Source organism: Lissotriton vulgaris, chromosome 3_1 (assembly GCF_964263255.1).
Source record: "Lissotriton vulgaris chromosome 3_1, aLisVul1.2, whole genome shotgun sequence".
Taxonomy (NCBI): domain Eukaryota; kingdom Metazoa; phylum Chordata; class Amphibia; order Caudata; family Salamandridae; genus Lissotriton; species Lissotriton vulgaris.
In genome coordinates, this window is record NC_141689.1 from 1,800,304,885 (window position 1) to 1,800,332,256 (window position 27,372).

General features: G+C 48.1%; 1 protein-coding gene across 1 annotated transcript in view; it reads right to left on the reverse strand.

The window, feature by feature from the left end:
• Positions 1-27,372, reverse strand: part of IL15 (interleukin 15) — a 569,862-nt gene that overhangs the window by 411,445 nt on the left and 131,045 nt on the right. Inside the window, exon 2 of the mRNA XM_086962228.1 lies at positions 7,758-7,902. Coding sequence (XP_086818354.1) covers positions 7,758-7,793 — 36 coding nt within the window. The 5' untranslated portion in view covers positions 7,794-7,902. The remainder of the gene's footprint in view (positions 1-7,757; positions 7,903-27,372) is intronic.

The window sequence follows — 27,372 nt, forward strand, 5'->3', positions numbered from 1 at the left end:
ACAAAACACAACAAAGCATAGCATAACATAACAAAAAATAGCATACCATAACAAAACATAGCATAACAAAACAAAGCATAACATAACAAAACAAAGCATAACATAACAAAACAAAGCATAAGAAAACATAGCAAAACACAACATAACATAGCATAGCATAACAAAACATAACATAACAAAGCATAGTAGAACGCCTTAGACGCTCATGACGAGCTGAGTTCGTCATGAGCCACGGCGCTCCGGTGCTCATGACGAGCTCAGCTCGTCATGGCCCATGGAACGCTCAGGTGCGGGAAAAATTCTCCCGCTGTGCTGAACGTTCCACGGAGCCAATGCACCGGTGACGAGCTGAGCTCGTCATGAGCACAGGAGCACTGTAGCTCATGACGAGCTCAGCTCGTCAAGAGCATGCGGGTGCTGTGCGCGCCCCCCTCCTCCCAGCGCTGCGGTGGAATAACCCCCGCAGCGAAGGGGATAGCAAAAAACATATAGCATAGCAAAACATAGCATAACAAAACATAGCATAACAACAAAACAGCATAGCATAACAAAACACAATAAAACATAGCATAACAAAACATAGCATAACAAAACATAGCACAACAAAACATAGCACAACAAAACATAGCATAGCATTACAAAATACAACAAAACATAACAAGGCATAAAAAAATAGCATATCATAACAAAGCAAAGCATAGCACACCACAACAAAACATAGCATAGCATCATAAAACATGCATAGCATAACCAAACACAACGAAACATAGCATAACAAAACATAGCATAACAAAACAAAACAGCATAGCATAACAAAGCAAAGCAAAACAAACAAAACATAGCACAACATAATACATAGCATAGCATAACAAAACATAGCATAGGATAACAAAACCAAACATAGCATAACAAAACATATAGCACAAAAAAATAAAGCATAGCATAGCAAAACACAGCACAACAGAGCATAGCATAACAAAACATCGCATAGCATAAAAACACATAGCATAACAAATCAAAGCATAGGATAGCAAAACATAGCATAGCATAACAAAACAAAGCATAGGATAGCATAACAAAACACAACATAGCCTAGCAAAACACAACAAAGCATAGCATAACAAAGCGTAGCATAGCATAACAAAGCATAGCATAACAAAGCATAGCATAACAAAGCATAGCATAACAAAGCATAGCATAACAAAGCATAGCATAACAAAGCATAGCATAGCATAGCATAACAAAGCATAGCATAACAAAACATAGCGTAGCATAACAAAAGATCGCATAGCATAACATAGAAAAGCATAGCATAACATAAGAAAACATAGTATTGAGTTTGATAAACTCCTGGTAGCGGACCTGCTAGCTTTACGGGGCATTGACTGTAAGCAACTCCGTCAACCCAGAGGCAGTAACTCGGTCACCTTTGCTCTTGTATTGCAGTGGCTTAATTTATTAAACAGTGCCTATATTTATACTGTTAGCACTTTATTTGTGCAAATTTCAGGGTTCACAAAACCTTGATGAATCGAAGTTCACAACTGAGGCTGTTAAGTTCGCGCTATATAAAACACCAAGGATAAATAAAAAAACATTGCCATTTACAATGTAAATAGCTCCAACAAATACAAGACCTATTGCAAAGTACAAAACATTGCCATTTACAATGCCAATAGCTCCAGCTTCAACAAATGCGAGACCTATTGCATTTCCAATGCTTGTTGGTATAGTAATTGTTGCCACAGAATTTGAAGTTTGATACGGCTGGGACAGAAAGGTACAAGGAAGACTTGATCCCCATAAGCTATGTTCCAAAGTTAAAATTAAGCATTCGATTAGAAAAACATCAGCAATAGGAGCTCTCCGATGTGCAGCTGCCACCCAAGCAGCACCTGCCTGGAATGCTGTGTGGCACTAGGAGGAGATGTTCCCAAATAATATGTTGGACAGAATGGAAGGAAAGAGTAGAATTAACTGCAAGAGGAAGACATGGGTGGAGCATGGAGCAGCAGGCATTGATGGCGAATGGATACGGTCCAACACCCAACTAGCTGTGCCCCAGGTGAATGCGGACATTTAATTACAGACATGCGGAAGACAAATACACCCACATCCCGAGGGAGTTGTTTATGTTCACTTAAAGCAGTGCGGGAGTTAAGTAGGGGATAAAGCTCAGAAGGTGGAACAGGGACGTGCATCCTAGGCAGACATGACATCCATAGTTTGTGCAAGGTAAGGAAGACCTCTATTAATGTCAAGGATCGGCATGGGAGCAGGTTGACCAGAAAACGGTCCCATACAACTTGGGAAATATTGCCCTCTTCTATAGAAAGTGCTGATAGCTGCTTCACACTCAAGGTGCCCGAGGGGGCTCCAGCCCATTTATGAAGCGAATTAGTGAGAAGAAGCTCAAGCAAAGTGGAGTATCGTCAAAGGTATGCAAGAGAACGTGACACCCTTTGGGGGCTACTGTTGTCCTTTAGACAAGAACATGTGGACAAGGGACAAAAAGTATAAATCTGAAACAACATATTTCCTGTAAGATCTTGCACATCGCTAATCTTATGCAGGAAATAGCAGATGAAAATAGAATCATTTTAAGGCAATAGCGAGCGCTCACCTCTGAGGAAACAGGCAGCACACGAAGAGAAGGAATTACTGACAGGTTTTAACCCCTTCACTGCGGCGGCTATTCCGCCGCAGTGCTAAGGGGGCGGGGCGGAAGAGCGGCGGGTGCATGCTGGTGACGGAACCGCTCCGTCACCAGCTGCGGTTGCGCTGTGCTCATGACGGAGCGGTTCGGTCACGGCCCCGCCCGCTCAATAGAACGTTCAGCGCAGGCGCGGAATCCGCGCCACGCAGGCGTTCCGAGCGGGCCGTGACGGAACCGCTCCGTCATCAGCACAGCACGACCGCGGCTGATGACGGAGAGGTTCCGTCACCAGCAGGGGAGGGGTTAAGCAAGAAGTGCATCATCTTGGAAAACAGACAAGTACTTGGTGTTTGATGCTGCACTTATACTGCTTTGGCACCAGACAGCCCCAAAGGAGTATAAGCATAGCAGAGTTCTGTGTTTTTTAGTTGCCACCAAGAAGCAGATATCACCTGCAGTGGGACTTTATTTTTAATTGATTATAACCAAAAAAAACACACCTATTCAAGTGGGCAGCCATTATCTCGCACATGTATGTATGTACATGGTATTTCTATAGTGAAAGCCTAGCCAAAAGGCAGCGGAGAGCTGTAAACTGGCAAACATAAGCATGAAGCCAACAAATGATAGGAGAGGTATCTGGTTTGCGGATTGTTGATGCATTGTGAAGTAGTGTTCTTTTAAAGTGGTGAATCTATAAATCTTTTCTAAATCTAAACTAAAGCAGTGCTGGAGCTGGCCTGGTGAATACGGAGCGCTGTTCCAGATACTAGGTTCATAGATGGAAACGGCCAGCTCCGATTTTTACTTTTTTACACTTCTTAGCCAGCAGTCTGATGGTGTCCTGGCTGCAGGTCTGCGGAGTACCACCAAAGATGGTGAATTTATCTGCAAGTTAAGGAGGATGCTGGTCATGATCGCTTTGTAAATGATGCAGCTGGTTCTGAAGATGGTGCTGGCCAGCAAGGAAAGCCAATGGATCTTCATCTGAATGAGCGTGATGCGGTCATATTTCTTCAAGATTTTAATCAGAGATGCTGTGGCATGTAGGATGCCCTGAAGGTGTGCCAGTGTGGAGTCTTGGAGGACATAGAGCATGGCGTTACCGCCATCCACGTGAGACCTTTAGTGCTTGAACAGCAGTTCTGAAGTCGCTTTCTGGAAGAAACAGTTCACTATCGATGGAAGAAAGAGCTGTTTGACTTTGTTTTTTGGCAGCAGGTTCCTCGAGGGTGATGTTGTGTCTAGGGTGGATCCCAGTGGCTTGGCATTCAGTGACAGTTGGGGTAATTGAGCCAGGTTTATAATGTTTCTTGTTCTTCACAAGTAACAGAAATGTGATTGCTGGACATCACATGGCACATATGATGGACATTTCACAAGACTGGATACACTCTTTGCAAGCAACACTCATTACAAGTGATACAGATGCTTATTTATACACACTCTTAAAGACAAACAGTCCTGACTCCATATGCACTTAGACTGGTAAACACAATCTGCAAAGATGACAGATACTCTACACAACATTCGATACACACAAAACACACCTGCAGCAAGACAGGAGGGTGGGCCTTAAAAATGGGAAAAAAATGAATAGGGAGTATAGGGGAAGTCCCCTTGAAAAGAGCAAAAAAACAGCCTTTCAAGGACGGAAAAACAGCCTGAAGAAAGGAATTGTTCATCAAGAAAGGCTTTCAACAACTTGGTTTCATCAACAGGGTGAAATCCATTCTTGAATTTAAAAAAATTGTCAATATTGGTTCAATGAAAGCATTTTGTCCACTTTCTTTAAGCGTTTTTTTGCGTGTAAAGCACATACGACAAAACCTTAACTCCCACCACCCGCATACATTATACTGCACAATACACATCTCAATTTCATTATATGATCACACATCCATCATCATAAATTAATACAATTAAAATCATACAATATCCGCCTGGGCCGGATGGCTATCCACAGGAGTATTACGATACCTATCGGGATCTGTTGGTCCCGCACCTAGTGACACTGTTCCAGCACGTGGTGGCCACAGGGTCCTTTACCCCAGAAGCGGACGTGTCCACCATTGTGGTACTCCCTAAGACACAGCCGCCCTCCCTTGCCTGTGCTGACTACCTCCCCATTTCCCTCATCAAAACTGAGGTGAAAATCTTCGCCACTATCTTGGCTAAGCGTATCTGCCCCCACCTGCATGTCTTAGTTCACCCGGACCAGAATGGTTTCATGCTCGCTCGGGGCACTCGGCATTGTATACACCGCCGCCATCTCGCCCTCGCATATCCCCATCGTCTCACCCTGTATCTGGCCTTGCTTCTCATTGATTTCAAGAAGGCGTTCGACACAGTGGACTGGGGCTACTTGGAGGACGTGTTGGAGGTGATGTTTGGCATGCCGTTCCGGCGCTTCATCCGCGTCCTTTACTCTAGCCCCACAGCGAGGGTCCTCATTAATGGGGTGCTGTCGGAGAAATTCCCCATCCAGAGGGGCACTCGCCGGGGCTGTCCACTCTTGCCACTCTTATTTGCGCTAGTAATGGAGCCCTTGGCCTCTCTTATACGCCAGGACTCCGGTATCCCCGGATGGGCTTGGGACCCCGTTCAGGTCGACAAGATCGCCCTTTATGCCGATGACGTCTTCCTGTTTTTGGCAGACTCCGAGAGCTCTGGGCCACGATGCCTTGATGCCCTCTCTGCCTTTGAAAGGGTTTCGGGCCTGCGGCTCAACCCAGCGAAGTCCACTCTGGTGCCGCTTCATCCGTCCCGTGCCTGCTTCGACTGGCAGACAAATATTCCCCTGCACAGGTTGTTCTTCAAATACCTGGGAGTCTGGATCGCCCTGATTGCGGAACTCGAGTGGGCCTGAATATTATGCCCCTGGTCACCAAGACTAAAGTGGACCTTAGGAGGTGGCAGTCCCTCCCTCTTTACCCACTTGGCCGGAGTGCCCTCTTTAAAATGATGGTTCTCCCCCGCTTTTTGTAGATTATACAAAATGTTGCTTTCACCTTCCAATGAGCTGGTTTTGAGAGTTAGATGGTATCCTCACCCGGTTTCGGTGGGGAGGCGGGAGGCCACGAATGTCCTTGGCATACTGCCGCATACCTCCCTATGATGGGGGCATGGGAGGCACCAACCTTCACCCTTTATTATCTAGCCACGAGACTGATTGTGGTGCACGATTGGTTCGCAGGAGGCTAGTCCGATTTGGCGTACCGGGTGGAACTTCGGTCAATAGACTTTCCATAATTACAGGCCTACTTGTATGACACATGCAATGGAACTTGAAACTCACCAGGCAAACACCCTTGTGGTGTGGTGCGTGGCTGCGGGAGACCTCGTCCCTTTGGGACTTTCATCGGTGGGACAATATAGGGATCTCTCTCCTTGGAGATGTCTGGGTTGGAGACCACATCAGACCCTTCGCAGATTTGCAGCAGCGCTTCTCCCTCCACTACTCTCAATTTTATAAGTATTTACAACTTAGACATGCCCTTCACGTGCACATTCCGTCTCCCACCCCTCTCCCTGAATTTAGCCCTCTTAAGGCCCAGGTGATCATGGGGAACCTGGGTAGAGGGGGGTGTACTGGATTTACCGCTCCTTAGTCGATAATGGCCCGCATCCTTAGACTCACTGCGCGCCCGTTGGGACGGGTGGCTGGGTCCTCTGGATGATGCAGATTGGAGGGATGCCCTCATGTCCCCCAAAACATTGACGACCTCCTCTAAGGTGAGGTTCGTCCAACTCTACTATCTACATATGGCATACCTCACCCCTGCATGTCTTTACAGCGCCCGATTGCGACCCTCCCCGACCTGCACGTGCTGCAACCACGCACCTGCAGGCTTTTACCACATGGTTTGGCAGTGTCCTGTTCTGGCAGCATTCTGGGCATGAGTGGAGTTGGAACTCACATTGACCCTGGGGTGGACAATCCCTCACGATCTGTTGCGCTTAATCCTGGGCGTGTTTGACGGCCTGGATGGTTCACGGGCTGATAAGAACTTCCTTGGAACAGCAGTGACAGAGGCAAAGCGAGATATTGCTGCTCTCTGGTCCCAGGCCAAGTCTCCTAGTGTACGGAAATGGAAGCGTGGGGTTGACTGGTGCAGGACTCAAGAGGAGTCCCTCTCTGAAGCCCGGGGAAGCTCCGACCATTTCACGAAGATCTGGGGAAAATGGTCCTAAAGGGGTTCTAAGCTTATGCTTATTGTCAGCCATAGATGTCATCTTACCTTGAAAGTTGATTTCCTAGGTTCAGTCGCCTCTCGTGTGGCTATATGTAATCTCTATAACATGCTTGTTTGTGTTGCCAATGTTAATTTGTGGTGTGTTTTAAAAGTCAATAGATTTATCCAAACAATAAATCATACAATATAAAACACACCGTAATATAACAACATAGCCACTATATTATACCAATTGACCAAGTATCACAGAGCCATTTTTGTACAACAACATATATAACCATATCACTGTATCACTGTATGTTCTTATAAACACCAGTGTTCGTCAACACACCTCCATCAGACAACCTAACAGCGGGGAGGAATTTCCCCTTTGAATTGGGTCAATGGCCCATACAATGATTTCTTTAAAGTGTCCAAAGCAAAGAAGAAAATGCCTGTACTTGGCAGAGATGCTTATCTGTGCTAACAAGAAAAAAAAAATCAGAAATGAAGCGCTTGAGAGTGGAGCAAAACAAGGTTAACCACGAAGACGGCTTTGTGAGAGATTATGTGAATTGAGATTCTCCAGCACATACAGTTTTTTGAAACCAAAAAAATATTGACAGCAATTTACATCAAATATAAAACTGGCCAAAGGACAGAAGGAAAACAAAATAGCAGGTACATTACTTACTTCAGAACACAGAGGGACCTCAACTTAAAATATTTTTGCTAATTTTAAGTAGTCTAACTCAGCTCAGAGTAAAGGGTTAAAATACCTTTATGAGGAAATATAGAACGAGCAAAGGGAAAAATAAAAACTGCACCCACTCAGAATTCTGTATGGGTTGTACTTTACATTCATTATAAATTCCTTAGGGCTACAGCTAATAAACACATGTGGAATATACACTTTTACAACTGACCGGTTTTGGCTTGTCTGAAAAAACAGGATACTTCATGCTCCGAGATTATTTCATCATGTCTTGAACCCTGCAGTGTCCATGAAGCAATTCTGGAACATATGAATTTCTGCTTCCACCATTAAAGATTTAAGGTAGCAAATCTTGCCTATAAAAATGAAAAATAGATCAGTATGAACAGAACACAAAGATATGAGAGAATCGTTCAGGAAAAATTTATAAAAAATTAGTGCAAAGCACACAACAATCATATCTTAGCTAAACCCGACCTGCGACGTCCCCCGAGACCGGGCCTTCATCGGTGACTGAGTCCGTGACTGGGAGGTACGTCAGACATTTGCAGCAGCTGCGCACTGTCACTCTGAATGCAAAACACCCTTCTGAGAGAGATGACCCCTTACCATTCAAATTCAGGGACCTTTTACTTTGCCGCCGCCAGCGATCTCTCACTTTGTCTTCTGGGAGCTCTGAGACCCCGGTTCCTGGTGGAGGCAAGGAGGCTTTAACGGCGGCCTACCCTTTCCCAGGTAGCGGCATCACTATTTGACCCTGAAGCATCCAGGGTCCCCCTACCACTGGGATCCTGCTCAAATGCCCAACACTCACCACTTCTGCTGGGAATGGGGAAGATCTCCAGACTTTGGAACTGTCCTCTCACCACTCTTGACCTGGGGGCGAGCTGGAGGATGAGGCGGATGGTGTTTCCCAGCAACACCGTGACCGGTGCTCTTGATGGAACTTTGACTATGCCCCCAGGGTGAAAACCATAACGGTCTGTACTTACAGCGGTGCCTGAGCAACCTTGGCTGATGCCCGGTGGAGCTGTCCTATGTAGCTATAGAGGAGTTTTGCTCTGGTTTACCCCTTGGCCGTCACCTGCCCAGCCAGACATCGGACATTGTTTACCTTGCCTACCCGTTGTGTTTCCTACCTGCATTCCTTACCGTGGTTTACCATTCACCCTCTACCTTTTCACTCCCCATAAGACGTGTGTACATGCTAATAACTCATATTATTGTGTAAACTCATGGTTTATTTTCTCCAAGGTCTATACTTGTCTATGTAATTATGTAACCTGTAACTCATTGATCCTCATGTAAAGCACTCTGATACCTCCAGGTCTAGCCAGCGGTATATAAAACTTTGCAAATAAATAAGATCTGTATAAGTGAATAGATAAAAGGAAAGAATCTACCAAATGAAAACAATATTTGTTTTGTTTTGCGAAAGATGTAACTCATTGCCCACTTTTATTCCTAGACATTAATTTCCATCCTCAGTTTGTGTGCGTTGGGGTGTATTTTTAGGAAATCAGCCATGTATTTGATGTTGGGGGGAGATTGTTTTGCTGTACAAACCGAAAAGAGATGCAAGGGTGAATCAGGGCGGTGAAGCTTAGGCAGACATGACATCTGCAGGTTATGTTAACTCCAGGGATCAGAGTGGAGCATGTTAAGTGTAAATCAGACCCATACAACTTGGGAAATATGCCATTCTGAAATGGAAAATGCTGATCACTGCTTTACACTTCGTGCCTGAGGGAACTCCTGCTCATTTCTGAAGCGAATCAGTGAGAAGAAGCTAAAGCAAAGCTGAGCATCATCAAAAGGTATGCAAGAGAATGTAATGCTGCTCTGGGGGCTACTGATGTCCTTTAGACAAGGCAATGTGGACAAAGGGAGCAAGCATTTGCAATGCAAAAGTTCTCGCATTTACGCGAGTTTGAGCTATAGACATTGCAAACAAAAGTCCCTTTTATTTGTGTTTTTGTTTTTAAAACAAATAAAAGGCATTGTCATTTACAATAACAATAGCTTAAACTCGCGTTAATGCGAGACCTATTGCATTGCAAATGCTTGTTCTATTTACAATACCGGCATGGTGTTGCTGTTTGTCCACTTAGGAGACATGTTCAAGAGCAGTTGTTTGTTAGTTCAATGTAACTTAAAATTACTAATATCTTCCACCCAAGTATTTCTCGCAGCAGTGAGGACCTGTGAAATGTCACTCTTGTAGGAGTGTAATGGTTAATACTGGTGTTGATACGGTCATTGCCAGTGCTGGCAGGCGTAATATGTGGTGCATGCTGCAATTGCCTCCTGACGAAGGTCCTGACACTTATTTGCTTATTTAAAAAAAAAAAATTGTATGTTCCTGTTCCATTTCTGTCATCCCCTAGCTTTGATCAAATGTTAATGACTCAGAAGATACAGATAGATTCAATATGGAATGCGTAGGATAGTACAGTGGGTTCAGAGCACGCTCCATAAATCTGTATCTAAATTTAACAGGGCAGTTAGGAAGTCTGTCAAGTAAGTAAAATAAGTGCCATTTAGTTGGGAGCCATAAGACTCATTACATTTTTATTTCACTTTATGCCCAGTAGAACCGTGTGACCTTGCAGTCACGTTGCTGTACTATTTCTGCCTTAAAATGCAAAGTGAAGCAGTTGACAAGCCCCCAGTATAATCTGTAATCTCAGAGATGGGATGGCTTTTTGGAAGGACGGTTCCTCAATGTATATAGGTAGAACATTTGAAAGGGGGTGACATGCGGTTAAATTGTGAATATCACAGTAGGGAAGCTCAGGAGATGCCGCAAGGTAAACAGTTAAGCACTGTTGATAAATGAATATGAATGGATAACAGCCAGCGCCTTGAAAATGATGCTGATGGTCCTGCTAGCGCCTTGAAATGGATGCTGGGGGTACTGGAAGCCAAAAAAACGCATTTGATGTGCATCCACTGGATAATTATCCCAGTGTTTTATTGCTGTTTTATTAGCATTTTATTATTATTAATATCACTCTGTAACATGAGGAAACAAGCGTGCAGTGAGGCAGAGAGGAGACACCATGGGCGTGCAGATCGTCTGTCCGTGCGCGCACATGATTTGTCTCCCTTCGTGCACCAACCCAACAACAATAGACTTGCCAAGGCGAAGCAACGCATGCGCTGCATTCGCTAGGCGAGACCTAAAAAAGGTTTAAAGGTGAGACAACATATTTCTCTAACACCTTGCATATTGCTAATCTTATGCAGGAAATGGCAGATGAAAACAGAATAAATGCAGTAGTGGGTGGGTATGCCTTTGAGGGACCCAAAGAGCCCGTAAAGAGAGGCAATTACTCACAATGGCTTGTATTATCTTAGGAAACAGAAAAGTACCTGGTGTTTGATGCTGCACTTATACTGCTTTGTCACCAGACCGCACCAAAGGAATAGAAGCACAGCAAAATTCAGTGTTTTTCAGTTACCACTAAAATGAGAAATCACCTCTAGTGGGATTTTATTGTTTTTTTTACATGATTAATGACCAAATACCCTACATATATGCAAGTGGGTAGTCATTATTTTCCATATGTATGCATACAGTATTTCTACAGTGCAAACCTAGTCAAAAAGCAGGGGAGAATAAGAAAGAGTTAAAGACAAACATAAAGCCAATTAGGGAGGGGGGGGCGTTAGAGGGCGCACAAGCAAGATGGCCGCACTTGTGTGAGGCTCTTGCTGCTCATGAACCACAAACAATAATATCCTGCCCATATGTCGATGACCAGCTGAACAAACGACTGGACTCCGGTGAAACCCGCAGAAATGGACCACTCACAGCAGAAAGCCCCTGCATGCTGGGCTCCGGATGCCTCGCAAGATGGCATACGCACACACCGCCTAGAGATCGTTGCCACCGAGAAGGTACCAGAGAAACTTGCCACATTTGTGGAGTATGAGGTCCAATAGGGGACGGGGAGCCGACATACACGGAGAGTGCCCCCGCTCCACAGTCAACTGAGGTGGGTGATGATCGCGAGCGCTGAGAAGGGACGCTGAGATGCCCCCGCTAGCGACCGGGCTGTGAACAAGATAGTTGGCCCATGGCACGGTTGAGCTACTGCCGGAGTTGCCGGCCCTCGCCCCGCCTGCTGTTTATGTCAGAAAGTGCCACACGAGCGTTTACGAGGTGGCCACAGTGGGAGGATGGACCAACTTGGGAGGCAGGGGCAGGTTCACTATCTCCCCCCCCCCCCAGCCCCTATAACCAGCATACAACATCAGCTACGGGGGTGCGTGAAAGTGACTCCACCCCCCCCCCCCAACCCTGTTCCTGGCTCCTGCTCGAGGCCTGTGAACCTTCTATGCTGTGAACTTGACACTAACATATTCGGCGGGCATGACACAGTGAGCGCAGAGTGAGAAATGCCGCAATCGACCCTGCTCACCCGCTTTTAGCTGTAGTGGTACATGAAAAGTCCGCCAACAGGCAGCAAACTTCACATGACTTTCACGACGACGAGCCAGCTGTTACAGGCACTTCTATTGCAGACGCATTAACGCGTAATCACCCGTGCTTGAAGCCTCCTTTCTGAGAGCCCCAGGACATATCGCAATGTGAGCGTGCGTTGCGGGGAAGCTACTGCCCAAACCCCAAGTGCCCCAATAGCTTGCCGCCAACATTCACGGGCCAGTCTCGAAGTTCCCTGCAGGAAAGGCAAGGAAAGACAGACGTTGCACGAGAGCCAGAACACGATCTAGCGGATCTGCTCCTGGACTACTGCGGATAGAATCAGAAACCATCACTTCCCTCACACAGTGCCAAAAGGCAGACACAAGCTCCAAACATTAGACCAAGGACTCCCTTACCGGGAAACAGCAGCCTGGAAGCCAATACCTACACTGAGAGCAAGACACTAGGTGTAAAATAGAACATCGTATGCTGTGCAGAGAAATCTGTGCCACTGCCCTAGAAATAAAGCAGATACACACTTGAACTTCCAGCACCCAGCCCTCCAAACGCGATCCAGAACGGACAGCTGGGTAACTCAACATAACGCAAATAACAAGGGGAAAGCGGACGGGAAACAAACTAAGCTGCCATTCGAAGCTCGCAAATCCACCAGAACGCAAGCGGACTCGGAAGGCAACATGGCGGACGCATCTAACACAAGTGTACACACCTTGACAGAAGACTTGAAATAACTCCTCCTCATCATGAAATCCAGCCTAAACTCCAGAGGCCAAAATGGACACTATGAGCATACAAATGGATAATCTCACACACAAGCTAGATCAGCATGACGAGCGCCTTAATGAAGCGGAAAAGCGCATCTTGGACCTGGTGGATGCCTACACTGAACACTGGGCATAAGGAGCAATTACTAAACATGGAAAAAGTTTTGAAAGTTATTGCAGCAAAAACAAGGGTTTAGAATCCAGGTCACGCAGAAATAACCTTAGAATTCTTGGTGTGCCAGAATCCACAAATACGGGGAAAATGGAAGAATATGTTGAGTGCCTACTTACCACACTGTTCGGCAGAGAAATGTTTTCTGCGATACGGATTGTGGAAAGAGCACACCATTCCCTGGCCAACCGACCTCCACCGGGAGCTCCCCCGAGGCCCATACTTGCTAGGATATTAAACTACAGAGACCGGAATAAGACTCTACGACTAGCGAGAGATAGGTCTCGCATTTACGCGAGTTTAAGCTATTGGCGTTGTAAATCACAATGCCTATTATTTTTGTTTTTTAAAACATAAATAAAAGGCATTGTAATTTACAATGCCAATGGCTTAAACTCACGTAAATGTGAGACCTATTGCATTGCAAATGCTTGCTGTACTATGTGGTGATGGTATGTTTCCAGCACACGATCACACTGAAGTCTTTAGTGACATTAATAAGTGTACTACCCAACGCAAACCATTGTGTCAAATTTATAATAAAGTTGAGTTCATTCCTACAGGTATTCAGACGTTTTCTTTACCGGTTATTGTAGCTGCTGCATAAGACAAGGCTCCAACATATCACAACAGAACCACACGTCCGCCGTGAGAGCTACAAAGACCTCTAACAAACTCACAAGTGCACTTCATCGACAATGCTCTGCAGCCTTTCTTATGGCAGACCATGAGGGGGGAGGGGGTGGGGTGGATAGAGAGAGAGAGAGAGAGAGAGAGACTCTCGCCGCAGAATTTTTCATTCACTGGGAGTGAAGAGTTTCTCCCGGGCCTTGAGGCGAGCGGGAAAGCCCTTGTCATATCGGTTCAGCCTGGCTCTATCGCAAGTAGTGCGGTTGTAAACCAAGCGCCATTCCTCACACGCCAGTTATGTTCATAGAACACTTTCCAAAGTTTCAGGGCAACTTAGAGGTAGGTCAGAAAACAAATGAACAGGGAGAGCTGAGCTGGGGGCCTGGCCTAGCTCTGACAGCGGTGAACAGGTTTGGCATGTACATTATGCAACAAGCATCACGCAAAGCATCATAAAGTCTAAAAATTGTGTATTTATTTAACATGTGAACACGTTTTACCTTAGTATATCAGATTATATTGCGCATTGAGAAGTATGAATTAATAGTGATCGTTCCACGAGGAATGCAGCGGCTACCCTGCACGCCGCTGCTCGCTCCCACAGGCAAAATACAGTGAATTCAAAGTGATTGTTCCACGAGGAATGCAGCTGCCTCCCTGTGCGCCGCTGCTCGCTCCCACAGGCAAAATACAGTGAATTCAAAGTTATCGTTCCACGAGGAATGCAGCTGCCACCCTGCGCGCCGTTGCTCACTCCCGAAGGCAAAACGCAGTTGGAGTGAAAATTACAAAAGAGGTGGGACAAGCACCCGACTTTAGCCATTTGCATGCTTTCATTATTAAAAGACACACGCAAAAGCCAACCCAACACGTGGGGGAGTCAGACCCACATAGAGCAGTTACAAGAAGCCTCGCAGAACAGCGCATGCGCACTGCGCTAGCCTCAACCTAAAAAACAGCTGTTATCATTCAAAGGCACCGAAATAGCCATCTGTCCAGACTTCACCATGGCGTTACAGGAAGCTCGTAAAAAAATTCTCCCGGTAAAGAAGATGCTTCAGCAGGCAAACATCACCTATGCCATGACATTTCCGGCATGTCTAAGAATCACATACCAAGGCAAACAGCCTTTTTTCACTAACCCCCAACACGTTAATCACTTCCTTAAATCTACACTCAAAAAGGCTTCTAGGAATGACTCTTCCTTAAGCCCAACTTGGTCCACAGCTGTTTTATCGGACATAGTGTGAAGAAAGTATTAAGATACGCTTTTCGGACACCCATGGATACATATTCATGCAATTGTTGATGGACATAATGACACTAACTCTGAGCCCACACGTGAGCGGACGCATTGACTTTCAGCATGGCGATGGAACTTGGAACCACAGCATGGTACTTCCTCCAGGAATGCAGCTGGCCATTCGGGCATACGGGTTATCATACCCTTTCCTGCGCGCCCTCGTAATTACAGGGGAGCACTGTGTCGCCCTCTTGATTCTACCCAGTTGGAAATCCCTATTATGATGTGGACCTTTGTTGGCCAAGTAGTTATTATGCTCTCCCCTGTTGCGGATGCAGTTATGAGGATGAATGGGAGGGAGGAAGGGGGACATGAATCACAGCAGGATTGGGCTGCTGTTGTGGGAGGAGGGAGGGAAGGAAGGAACCCTTGGGACACAAGGCGATAACACTGCCGCCGTTGACCAGCATAGTATAACTCTGACACATCACATGATCACTGCACCCAACATGAGATCTAACACATGCACTCGGAATGAACCGTCCAGGACCCCCTACCTATCCAGGACCCATCCCAACTTGGAACGTGCGCGGCCTAGGAAACCCCTGTGCGCAGGCATATCTTAATGTACTTAGATAGACATCACATACAGTGCGTAATGCTACAGGAATCGTATCTTGGCCCATCGGCTCCAACCGCATTTGCGGCCCGATTTGCAACACACCGTTGCTTTTCCTCATACTCGACATATGCACAGGGCACAACAATATTAATCAAACATAGTCTTCCTTACGTAGCCATGGGATCGCAAATGGACCAACAGGGTCGCTATTGCATCATGTAGGGGAGTTTGGCCTCCCAGTGCATAACATTTGCTGCTACGGTCCCGAATTTTTTCATATCCTAAAGGGTAAGGTACTAGATATTGAATCCACCCATGTAGTGTGGGGAGGGGATTTCAATGTTACAATAGATCCGGAATGGACCGGTCACACCCCCAATCACACTACTACACAAACACCCAACTGCACCTAAAAAACATCATAATAGAACACAGATTAATAAATTCCTGGAGAAATCCACATCTGACTGATAGAGAGGGAACCTGCCAATCCATGGCGCACTCATCATGGTCGCGAATTGACGGATGGTTGCTGTCCAGGGGTCTAAAATCAAGGCTAACCCAAACAGTGCACTTGCCCCACACCTACTCCGACCACTCTCCTGTACTGCTGACTCTCACCACAACACACTAGGACTCGCCATATGGGTCTTGGAGGCTCCCTACGACTGCACTATTAAACTCTGTCTTCTGGTCCGAACTGGAAAAGGAGATAGAAGAGTTATTCCCACGCACCATAAATTCAGTGTCACAATATTCCACAGTGTGGGAAGCATTCAAAGTAACCATCTGCGGGATATGTATTGCTAAAGGGGGAGGGATATTGAAAAACATACGACACACGCTCCAGAAACTGGACAAAGATTGAAAACATCTAGAAGCACAAGTTACTACTTGTGTAACAATATATCTGTAAGAGACATTAGTTAGTGACAGATTCCTTACCTTAGAATATTCCCCAGGCGTCAGACTGGATCCGGAGAGTTTTTGCTTGGCAGTACCCATGCGCGTCGGTAGGTGGTGTTGTGCGGCTCCACGTCAGTCACTGGCAACGTAAGCGCAGGGATGACGTCACAGAGACTACTTAGGCGTCACCCATGCGTGCTGACGTCAGTTCTGTACACGACTTTCTGCGCCGAAACGCAGAGCCATGCAAGATACTGACCATTGGTTCATAAAACTAGGGCCTTAAAAGGGGATGATCTTAACTCTAGTAATCAGTTTGCAGAACGGGGAGGATGGGTGAGGCGGTAAGGGATCTATCACTAACTAATGTCTCTTACAGATATATCGTTACACAAGTAGTAACTTGTGCATCTGAAAGAGACACGTTATTGATAGATTCCTTACCTTAGAATAGACACCCCAGCAATACCAATACCGGTGGTAGGTCTGCGAACAAGATTACACCAAAAAGTCACAGCGCACAGAACGGCCAAAGAAGCCATCTCTCCGTACCGGACTGTCAAGGCAGTAGTGTTTGGTAAACGTGTGCAGCGAGGTCCACGTAGCTGCCTGACAAATGTCCTGCAAGGGAACGCCGTGTCCCAAGGCAGTAGTGGCTGCAGTCCACCGAAAGGTCACGCAGCCCCACAGGAGGCTCCTTCTTGGTCAAGGAGTAACATGCTTTGATGCACAGAAGGACCCACCGGGAGATGGTCCGTTTGTGTACAGCCCAACCTTTTTTGGCGCCCAAATAACCAACAATAAGCTGATCATCCACCCGGAACTGCTGTGTACGCTGCAGATAAAATGCAAGTGCACGTTTTGGGTCCAGACGATAGAGCCTCTCCTCTTCCCTTAAAGGAGGCAGAAAGAAGGTGGGCAAAGTGATGGTCTGCCCAATGTGGAAGGGCGTGACAACCTTTGACAGAAAAAAAGGACGGGTCCTTAAAACCACCTTGTCCGGATAAACAGAAAGGAAAGGAAGTTTGGAAGAAAGGGCCTGGAGCTCAATCTTCTGGCAGAGGTGATAGGAACCAGGAAGGCCGTCTTTAGAGTGAGAAGACGTAAGGGATAATTATGAAGGGGCTCAAAGGGAGCGCACATCAGAAAAGTCAAGACAAGTTTATGAAGGGTACGGGTGGAAACGTATGCGTAATGCCCTTAAGAAAACGGTTAACAACCGGGGACTTAAAAAGAGAAGGCTGATCTGGAAGCCGTAGAAAGGCGGAGATGGCGGAACGATAACCTTTGATAGTACCCAAGCAGAGCCCTGCTGGGCCAAAGAGAGAAGGAACAGAAGAACCTCAGAAAGAGGGGCAGAAAGGGGATCCACAGCCTTTGCTGCGCACCATGCCACAAATCTGTTTCTCCTGCAGGCGTATACCGTGTTGGTGGAGGGACGCCTGGTTGCCAGAATGACATCACAGACTTCGGGAAGAAGATCGAAAGGCGTCAACTGTTGCCGCTCAATCTCCACGCATGGAGGTGGAGGCTGGACAGGTTCGGGTGGAGGGCCGTCCCCTGCTGCTGAGACAGAAGATCCTCCAGAAGAGTCAGACGGATCGGGGGATCGATGCTCATACTGAGTAGCTCGGAATATCATACTCTTTGAGCCCAGTCTGGAGCCACAACACTGTCTTGGGGCCGGTCGCGCTTCATCTTCTTCGGCACTCTGGGCAGAAGTGGTATAGGCGGAAAGGCATACATTAGACCCCAGCTCCACTTGCGACGAAAAGCGTCACTGAGCGAGCGTCGCCTTGGAAATTCCAACTCGCAGAACTGATGACATTGCGCGTTCTCTTCGGTGGCAAAAAGATCTAACCAAGGCTCTCCACACTGCAGAAAGAGACCTTGTGCCACGTCCGAGGTCAGACGCCATTCGTGATCTACCATGCACCGGCGGCTGAGTTCGTCCACCCTGGCGTTCAGAAAACCTGCCAGGTGTTGAACCACCAAGGTAATGCCTTGATGTTCAAGCCCTGTCCAGAGGCGCAGAGCCTTCTGACATAGGGTCCACGGCCCCACCCCACCCTGTTTGTTACAATACCACATGGCAGTGGTGTGGTCCATGAACACCTGCACTACACTTCCCCAGACAGACGGGAGGAAGGTCTTCAGTGCAAGCCGGATCACCCGCAGCTCCAGAAGGTTGATATGGAGCCGGGACTCCACCGGAGACCAGAGGACTCTGATCTCCGCCTCTCACAAATAGGCGCTGAAGAAAGTAGACAGCAACTGAGATAAAAACACGCACGCTCACGTCGTAAGCACACACGTAAGAGTACCAAAATAGAGATCAGGCATACAAAATGGGGAACGAGATGAACGAGGTAGAAGCCCACTTGAAGGTAATACAAAGGGGACATCTAGAGAACAGGGGAAGTAGTGAAAAAGCCAGGGCGATGGGGCGGAGAAATAGAAGGAGGGAAAGTCGAGGTGCGTGATAAATTAAGAATTAAGGCAGAGAGAGGAGAACGAGGGCGAGAGCGAGTATAAAATCATTTGTCGGACAGATGGGCGAATGGATTGAGAGGAAAGGTGGGTGGATGAATAGATTGATGAGCGGATAGGTGAGTGGGTGGGCGGATGGGTGAGCAGGCTGATGGGGGGAAGCCGACAGAAAGACGCGAGAGTAGGAAGACAGACTGCTACTCAGCAGTAATGAGTGTAAGAGAAGTAGGCAGAGTACTGCTCACCAATAGTCATAGTCGAGTGGTGCATAAGGAGTGTGGAGACACTGAGCGACATATACAAACACCAGAGAACAGAGACAGACCGAGTGGGATGATTAATCATATTAGATGCTGGCAGATGTTTCATATTAAAACAATGTCGCTACTATTAAGTTCCCGCAGCCGCCCATTATTAAAAGTCTGGGCTGTGCTGAGCTCACTGTTCAGAGGGAAGGGAAAACAAGACGGAGGGCATTGCTGTGGGGAGGGGGGAGGAGAAATGCGACACAGCTGCAGCAGGGGGCGGAGCAGGGAGAGCGGCGGTGGGGGAGAGACACGGCCTTACGGCCGTGAATAGTGTGAAGCAGCAGGGGCCTTTGAAGTGAAGCTAAGCTTCACTTCAAAGGTGTGGGAGGAGTGCTGCTAAGGCAGAGCGCACGCTGGGGGAAGCTTGTGGGGCGGAGCGGGAAGAGCTGCTGGGGAACAGATGGCTGGCGATTTGATGATGTGCACGCGCATTTTAGGTCAATGCGCTTGTGCATTGACCTAAAAGCGCACGGGCACAGCATCAAATCGCCAGTCTAGGTAAGTCTTGTTTAAGCCCCTATAGTCTCGCTCCGCTCAATGCGCATGCGCATGCGCATTGAGAGGCGAGACCTAATAAAAAGGTAGCCCATGGCAGCAAGAAACTCTTGCATCTGTTCGGGAGTCGCTGCCGGACCCAGGTATGGCGGCTAGGCAGCGGGACTCCCAGGCTCCGGTGGAGCCGCAGGGGCGGAGCCCCTGTCCCCCTCGTCGGCCTCCGAGGAGCGACAGGGGACGTCGGAGAGTGAACACGCTTCTTTGACTTCTTTTTATAGCGTCGCTTACAGGAATCTGAAGGCGAAGACTTAGAGTCCAAGTAGCGACTGCTCCGGTCCCGCGAACAGCCCCCTAGACCTCGAGTGGCGGTGAGAGGAGTGCCGGACCTTCAGCAACTTCTGGCTCCATTCCCGCAAGGCCTTTGGGGCCATGGCTCGACAGTGTTGACAGTCCCGGGAGTCATGGTCGGTCTACAAGCAGTAGAGGCGCACATAGTGGGTGTCTGCCACCGACATGTTACCGCGGCACGACCCACAAGACATAAAGTCAGGCATCCCTAAGTGCACCAGGAGACAAGAGAAGGATTCAAAGATCTCAAAAAGTAGTCAAACAAGCATTTACAATGCAAAAGGTCTCGCAGCATTAAAGTTTGAGTTATTGGTATTGTGTATGACAATGCCAATAGTTTTAACTTTCGCAAATGTGACACCTATAGCATTTCTATTGCAATTTGTGTTGTATTCACGTGACTTAGATGTATTGATATTACAAATAACAATGGCTTTTAATTTTTTTTAAATAATTAATACCAGCAGAACAAGCAGCAATCTGAGGACACCCATCCCATGCACCACTACAACCGGCGGGGAAATTGAATAGATGGAAGATAGCACCCCAACCCTGCCCCAATAGAATAACCCCCCCACATCCTTGAACAAGTGACACCTTTGACAGCAACCCTCTTTATGTGCACCAGTCACTCTCGCCCTCAAACTAAGGTACAAAACTGCCACCCCAAAGGTGAAACGGACACAACACCCATGGGCACTCACCTGCCAACGGCCGTAGGATAGCAGCAGCACAGAGAGTGGGATAGCGATGCTGGACATGGCGTGCGTGGAGGGCATGCTGTACTCGGAGTTGTAAAAAACATCAAGCTTCAACACGGCAGCAAGGAGGGTCGGGGGCGCCGCACTAAGTCTTTGGTGCACTGGCCCAGGTACATCACCCACACCCAGACGATGATCAGCCACCGGCCCACGTAGGGGTCCACGTTCCAGATCCAGACGGGGAAAAATGAAGAGCTTGTTGCCCAGCTCTGTGCCCAGGGTGAACAAGTAGTACAGTGCCCGGTTACTGATCTCGAAAGGCTGGCCTTCCTCCCCGGTTAGAGAGTTTTTGCGCTGTCCTTTACCCCAAACCCGGTCCTTGGGTGGCCTGTGCCGCAGCTCCTGGTGCTCCCGTCCATTTGCTACGATTTCATCCGCCCCGGAGTGCTTCTCCATGGCTTCTCCTACCCCACACAGCCGCTGGAAGCGCGCCATCATGTCCGGGTGCTGCAAGTCCTCGCAGAGCTGCAGCAGCCTCTTCAGCATCCCCATGTTTCAAATCACGGGCCCCGGGCTCAGCGCCACAGCTGATAACGGCTATCTCCCCTCCGGCCTGAGCCTGTATCCGGCAGCGGGGGAAGGCTGAGCCGGGCCGCCCAGCACCTGGAGGCAGTCAGCGCTGCTCAGCCTCCGCCCCTGAGAGGAGGAGCCGCGATACGACAGAATACAGGGCACTCGAGAGCAGCAGCGCAGGCCTTGCGTTACAACTGCTGACTGACTGGGAAACTCGTGAGCCGAAGCGGCTGTCTGAGCCAAAGTGAAACACGTACACACCACTCCCAGCAGGCTCCGAGGGGCAGCGCTCAGGGAAACAAGCCTACCTGCAAATGTGAGAACCCACCCTACTGACAGGCGCGAGACAGAGGCCAGTCAGCCACACAGCAACCGGTCTTCGCTGCCAGAGGGAAGCCGCTGTGACAGCAGTCACGAGACCGAACGAGTGCTTCCTCCTGGTCAGCACGAAGACGGCTTCCAGGTCGCCCATTTCAAAGGCTTATTGTGCAACCATAATTAAACAAAGAGCAGATAAAAGATGTGTTGTAATGGCTACAGCGGCAGACTTAGAAGCTGGGGGTTTAGTCTTGGCGGGAGGCTCAGGCTATCTGTGATTCTGGGCAAATCACTTAAATCTCTCCGCGCCTAAAATGAAACATGTCACTGTCCGTCTGTAATGCAATTGGTTGCTGCTAATGTTAAATTGCTTCGATGCCTTGGGTCGAGTTCGCGCTATAAGAACAAACGTGTGAAGCGGCGGCGGCAGGGGGGGAGGGGGTCTCTGTATGTGTGTGTGCGTGCGTGTGTGTAGGTAGGTGTGCTCGTGTGTGTACGCATGCGTAAGGGGGAGGTGTGGCTGTATGGTACAGCTTTCCAGGAGAGGAGATAGGAGCTGGGCACAGCAAGCGCGTGCGCGTGGCCCGCTCAATTTCGAGCGCGCAGCAAGCTCCTGTCCCCTCTCCTGGGAAGCAGAGTCGGTCACAATAGGTCTCTGGCGAGACCGCGCTTTCGCGCGGTTCAACGCCAGGAGACCTAAAAATTACAGAGGTACGTGCTCAATTCGGATCTGCGCTTACGGCGTGGAAAAAGAAATAACTGACATCAGCACGCATGGGTGGCGCCCAAGTAGTTTCCGTGATGTCATCCCAGTGCTTACGACACCAGTGACGGACATTAAGCCGCACGAAGCCACCTACCGGCGCGCAGGGGTACAGCTAAGCAAAAACTTTCCGGATCCAGTGAGCTCCTGGGGAATATTCTATGATAAGGAATCTATCACTAACGTGTCTCTTTCAGATGCCCATATGCAATCAGCACCCACCACAGAGGTACAACAACGAATCAGAGAGGTGATGACGGACTACCAGGAGACAGCAGACCGGGAATGTAAACTCAGGGGGAAATATCACCAAAGCTGGCAATACGGAGAGGGTGAGAGACTAGGGAAGGCACTAACAGAACTGACCCGGCCGCCTAGGTTCTTGACTACTATGTTTGAGATAAATGATGGGGACAGGGAGCTCCACGGGAACACCCCGGACATATTAGCCACATTTCATCAATTCTACAGTACACTTTGCACATCACATAGGATACAGCCTGTAGAATTTGTACCGTACTTCGAAGATACAGCACTGGGGTGGCTGGGAGATGCCCAAAGAGAGTTTCTCCTGGCGGACTTTGAAGTTGACGAAATTCGAGGCGCGATCATGCAATTACGGTCTGGAAGAGCCCCAGGCCATGACGGGCTCAAAGCTGAATTTTACAAAGCATTTAGTGCCACACTCACCACAATTCTCAAACACGTTTACGAAGAAGCAAGGGAAGCTGGCATCCTTCCTCACACAATGCACCAGGCACTCATCATATCCCTCCTCAAACCCGGGAAAGCGGGAGATCGCTGTGACTCATACAGACCGATATCCCTCATTAATTGCGACGCTAGAATCCTAGCAAAAATAGTGGCGAATCGCATTAGTCCTCTTATGAGCACCCTGGTACTGCCAGATCAATCGGGTTTTGTGCCTGGCAGAGCAACCTTTGTACCCTGTTTGCAGTCTTTGAGGACCTTGATCCAGAGGCGAATGCGGTGGCAGTCTTTTTAGAGGCCACAAAAGTCTTTGACTCTTTAGAATGGAACTACTTGGCTTGTGTTCATAGACAGATGCATTTCCCCATACCGTTCTTGGCCTGGATACAGTTACTCTATACTGAACTACAGGCTAAAATACTAATTAATGGGGCATGCTCTTCTCGCTTCAGCGTTGCCAGGGGAACGAGGTAGCGATGCCCCCTGTCGCCATTCCTCTTCACGCTCGCGATGAAGCCGTTGTCCGCCAAACTACATCAGCATCATTGAGATAATGCGATCGTTTACCCCCGCGCAACAAATTTTTATTTAGTTCTACGCGGACGATCTCACCTTGTACCTTTGGGACCCTGAGGAGAGCCTCAACCCAATATAATGTGAATTCTTTCAACTAAGTAGGTATTCAGGAAACAACATAAATTAGAGCAAATCCCAGATCTTTCCTCTCATTGCCGCGGCCACCAGGTTCGCCCCGGACTATCCCTTGGCCTGGTGCGACAGTGCAGTCACATACCTAGGTATTGTGGTGACAAGAGATAGAGAAGAATTAATGAGGGTGAACTATGGGCAGGTGCTGGACACGCTAACGGACAAGATCACCAAATGGATCGCTACGCTCTTGTCGATGGCAGGGACAGCAACACTGATAAAAATGGTAATCGTCCAAAATTTATTGTATCTCTTCATCCACATCCCGTAGGCCCCCAGTAAACACTTATTTACAACTCTCAAATCACAACTCATTCGACTTACCTGGGGGAGGAAGGGGGGGGAATTGGGTTTGAGGGGAACAATCTAGATTAAAATGGGAAGCAATGACTCAACCATTTATCGCTGGAGGGTTTCAAATTCCGGATATGGAACTTTATTTCTGCTGTGCCCAAGCTCACTATGCTGCATATTGATGAACCCACCACCATACATGCCTCACCTGGCACTCGAGAATGGACATATGGCACCAGCCCCGTACTCAGCCTATTTGAGCTCACCGGTCACCCCCAAATGTAAGGATCCGACCAAGGTTGACTGCACAAACAGAGCTTGGTGTGATTTAGCTCACCAACTGACACTAGATCTAATGTACCCCCCTCTTCTGCCTCTTCAAAGGAGAATGGATCTCCCCGTTACACAGGAGGAAGGCTGTCGACAGATGCTTCAGAAATTCGCAGCACTGGCCTGGGGGGGACATGTATAAGAATGGAAGGTTTCGCACCGAGAGGATTTCTTCGGGGACATTTCACAAACCTCCATGGAACTCTTTATGTGAGTCAGACTTCGGCAGGATATTAAAGCCCTCAACCCAGAATTCCCAAATGAACCATCCATCATGGCCCCTCTACACACCCTGCTCCAAAAGCCCACCCCCACACGTCGTTTCCATGTTATATTGCACCACTCCAACAGACAGCCCACAGAAAACCCCTGTAGTGCGAGCGAGCTGGGAGGAAGAATTGTGCTGACTTTCTACACCTGGCCTGGGATTGTACCCTGTCTGGAATTACTGGGTCGAAGTACTAGAGGCACTTGACCAGATGACGGGATTGCACATACCCGACACGCTCTTGTCATTGTTGGGATGTACAAAGGACCTAGATGACCAGTTCAGAAGATAAGTTTCCTTAGCGCTTCTGCTGGCCAAGCGCAGGATCGCCTGCAGGTGGGGGAGAGGGAGAGCACCCAAATTTAAAGATTGGTTAAACAACCTCATATTCTGTCGAGAACAATTGAATATATACGCTGAGTTGATGCCACCCGCACCTCGTCCAAGGGATATTTGGGATCCCTTGAAACTGTACCTTATATAGCACCCCGATATAGCGGAGGCCGGAATTGAGAATCCTGCCTGCTCGCAGGTGACAGTGAAAGTTCATTACTGGGACACTGAGCTAGAGGGGAGGACTGGGTCGAGGGCTGGACTGGGAAGATGAACATAAGTGATTTCCGATTTCCCAATGTTGGGTGCTTTGAGCCCTAGGAAATGTCTGCTTTATTGACTATGGTGTCACTTGCAGAATCTTTAATGAATGGTCTTAACTATGCAACTTACCTTGTTATGTTGGATGATTAAGCTACAACCTGTTAGGTTTACTTGCAACAAAAACGAGCTCCAAACCCAACATATGTCCTGAGTGTCCCACTTCGTGACCGCAATGAAAAGGCTACGAGGGACCTTGGGACTCGCTCAGTCTCGAGAGTCGCAGGTATTTAGGACAGGTAAGCTCCCGGAATTCCGATGTCAGCAGGGTCAGAAATGGCCCCCATATTTCAAGGAAGCAAATGCTCTAATTGGACAAGGAAAGAGTGATTCATTCCATCCCTAGTATATGCCATAACCGGTGCAGCCATCCTAAGTGTGTGGGCAGTAGCTCTGATCCCCAATGGGATAGGATGTTTTGTAAAGCCGCCCCTAAGGCCAGGGCGATCTGTCTGCCTCGCTTCGACCTGAGGGGGAAGGTGAGAGGGTTTGGGAGTCCAAGTATAATGTATGCTGGGAATCTGGGGAGTACTGTGTCAAAGTGCGTATCTATATCGGCAAGTACCTGCTCCCAGTATTGCTGTAATTTCTGGCAGTCCCATAGGATGTGATGTTTAACAACGTAGCGGTTTGCCCGCAATGGCGCCAGCACTCTGGTGATTTAGATGAGTAGTAGCTGTGTAATCTATGGGATGCATAATACCAATAGGTAACGATTTTGATGGCGATTTCGATGCTGGTCATGTTGTGGGCCGCGTGGCGCGCCCAGTGGTAAATGTCACCCCACTCCTTTACCATTAGTTCCCTGTCTATCTCGGTCTCCCATTGAAGCAGACTCTTAGGCTTAGAAGTCTCTGTACAGAAACCTATTAGGCGATACAGTTCTGAAATCATGAGCTTGTCCGACGTCTTGGCTAGCACCCACCGCTCGAAGAGAGTGAGGTACCGCTCAACTCCAGAACGAACATAGGGGTGCATTACCCATTGAAGGATCGGCAAGTAGTGCCATTGCTCTGATTCTGGGAGCGCAAAGTTTGTGCGTAAAGCCTCAAAGGGGGCACTCCACGTCAAATAGGTGGCTCACTGATCTGCAGCCTGTCTGGTTCCATATCTGGAATGGCGCGTGAGAGGTGAGGGGAAAGATGTCAGGTCCCTCTGTGTCGCTAGGCCGTCCCACAACCTCAGAGATGGCCTTTTTATTGGGGAAAGGTAAAGTGATTTGGGTCGAGACGGTTTTGGAAGAAAAGGGATACCCCTTAGATCCTGTCCAGCTAGCGCTCTATCGATAAATAACCAGCGCTTTTCAGATTCTGGTCGGGACTATTCAACAAAAATCCTGAGCGGAGTGGCTTGTTAATAGCGCTGGGATGCCTAAACCCCCTTCCATGGGGGGTTTGTAGCTAAAATCTCGACGAAGGCTGGCGCGTTTGTCTGCCCACATGATTTTGTTTATCTCCTGCTGGAGAAGGCGTAGCATGTCAGGAGGGGGCGGGACTGGGAGTGCCTGAAAGAGGAACAAAATGCTGTGGAGGTTTATCGTTTTGATTGCTGAAATGCACCTTAACCAAGATACAGAGTAGGAGCGCCAGCGGTGGAGATCCTACTTGATCTGTTGGGTCAGGGTCTGATAGTTAAGGGTTATTGTTTCAGCTATGGCAGGGGCGAGAAGGATACCCAAGTATGGGATGGATTTCGGGGCCCATTGCTGAGGGAGTATACGGCGTGGAGCATCGAGAGTACGTGGGAATGGTAAGGTCGTGGGCCTGCAATTTTGGACATTTATCTTAAATCCCGACGCTAAGCCAAATGCTTCTAATTCGGCAATCTTCGTGGGTAAAGAGGTCAGAGGCTCTTCCAAGGATACTATGACATCGTCTGCTTACAAGATGCCTTTCCCCTCCGAATTGGATACCCTTTATCTGTGGATTGGTGAGGGCTTTGTGGGCCATAGTTTCCATGTAGAGGGCAAGCAGCAGGGTCGATGGCAGGCACCCATGCCTCATTCCCCTTCTGATGCCAAATGGGCTGGAGGAGCATCCATTGACCTGGACCACTGCTGTAGGCTGGGTATAGCT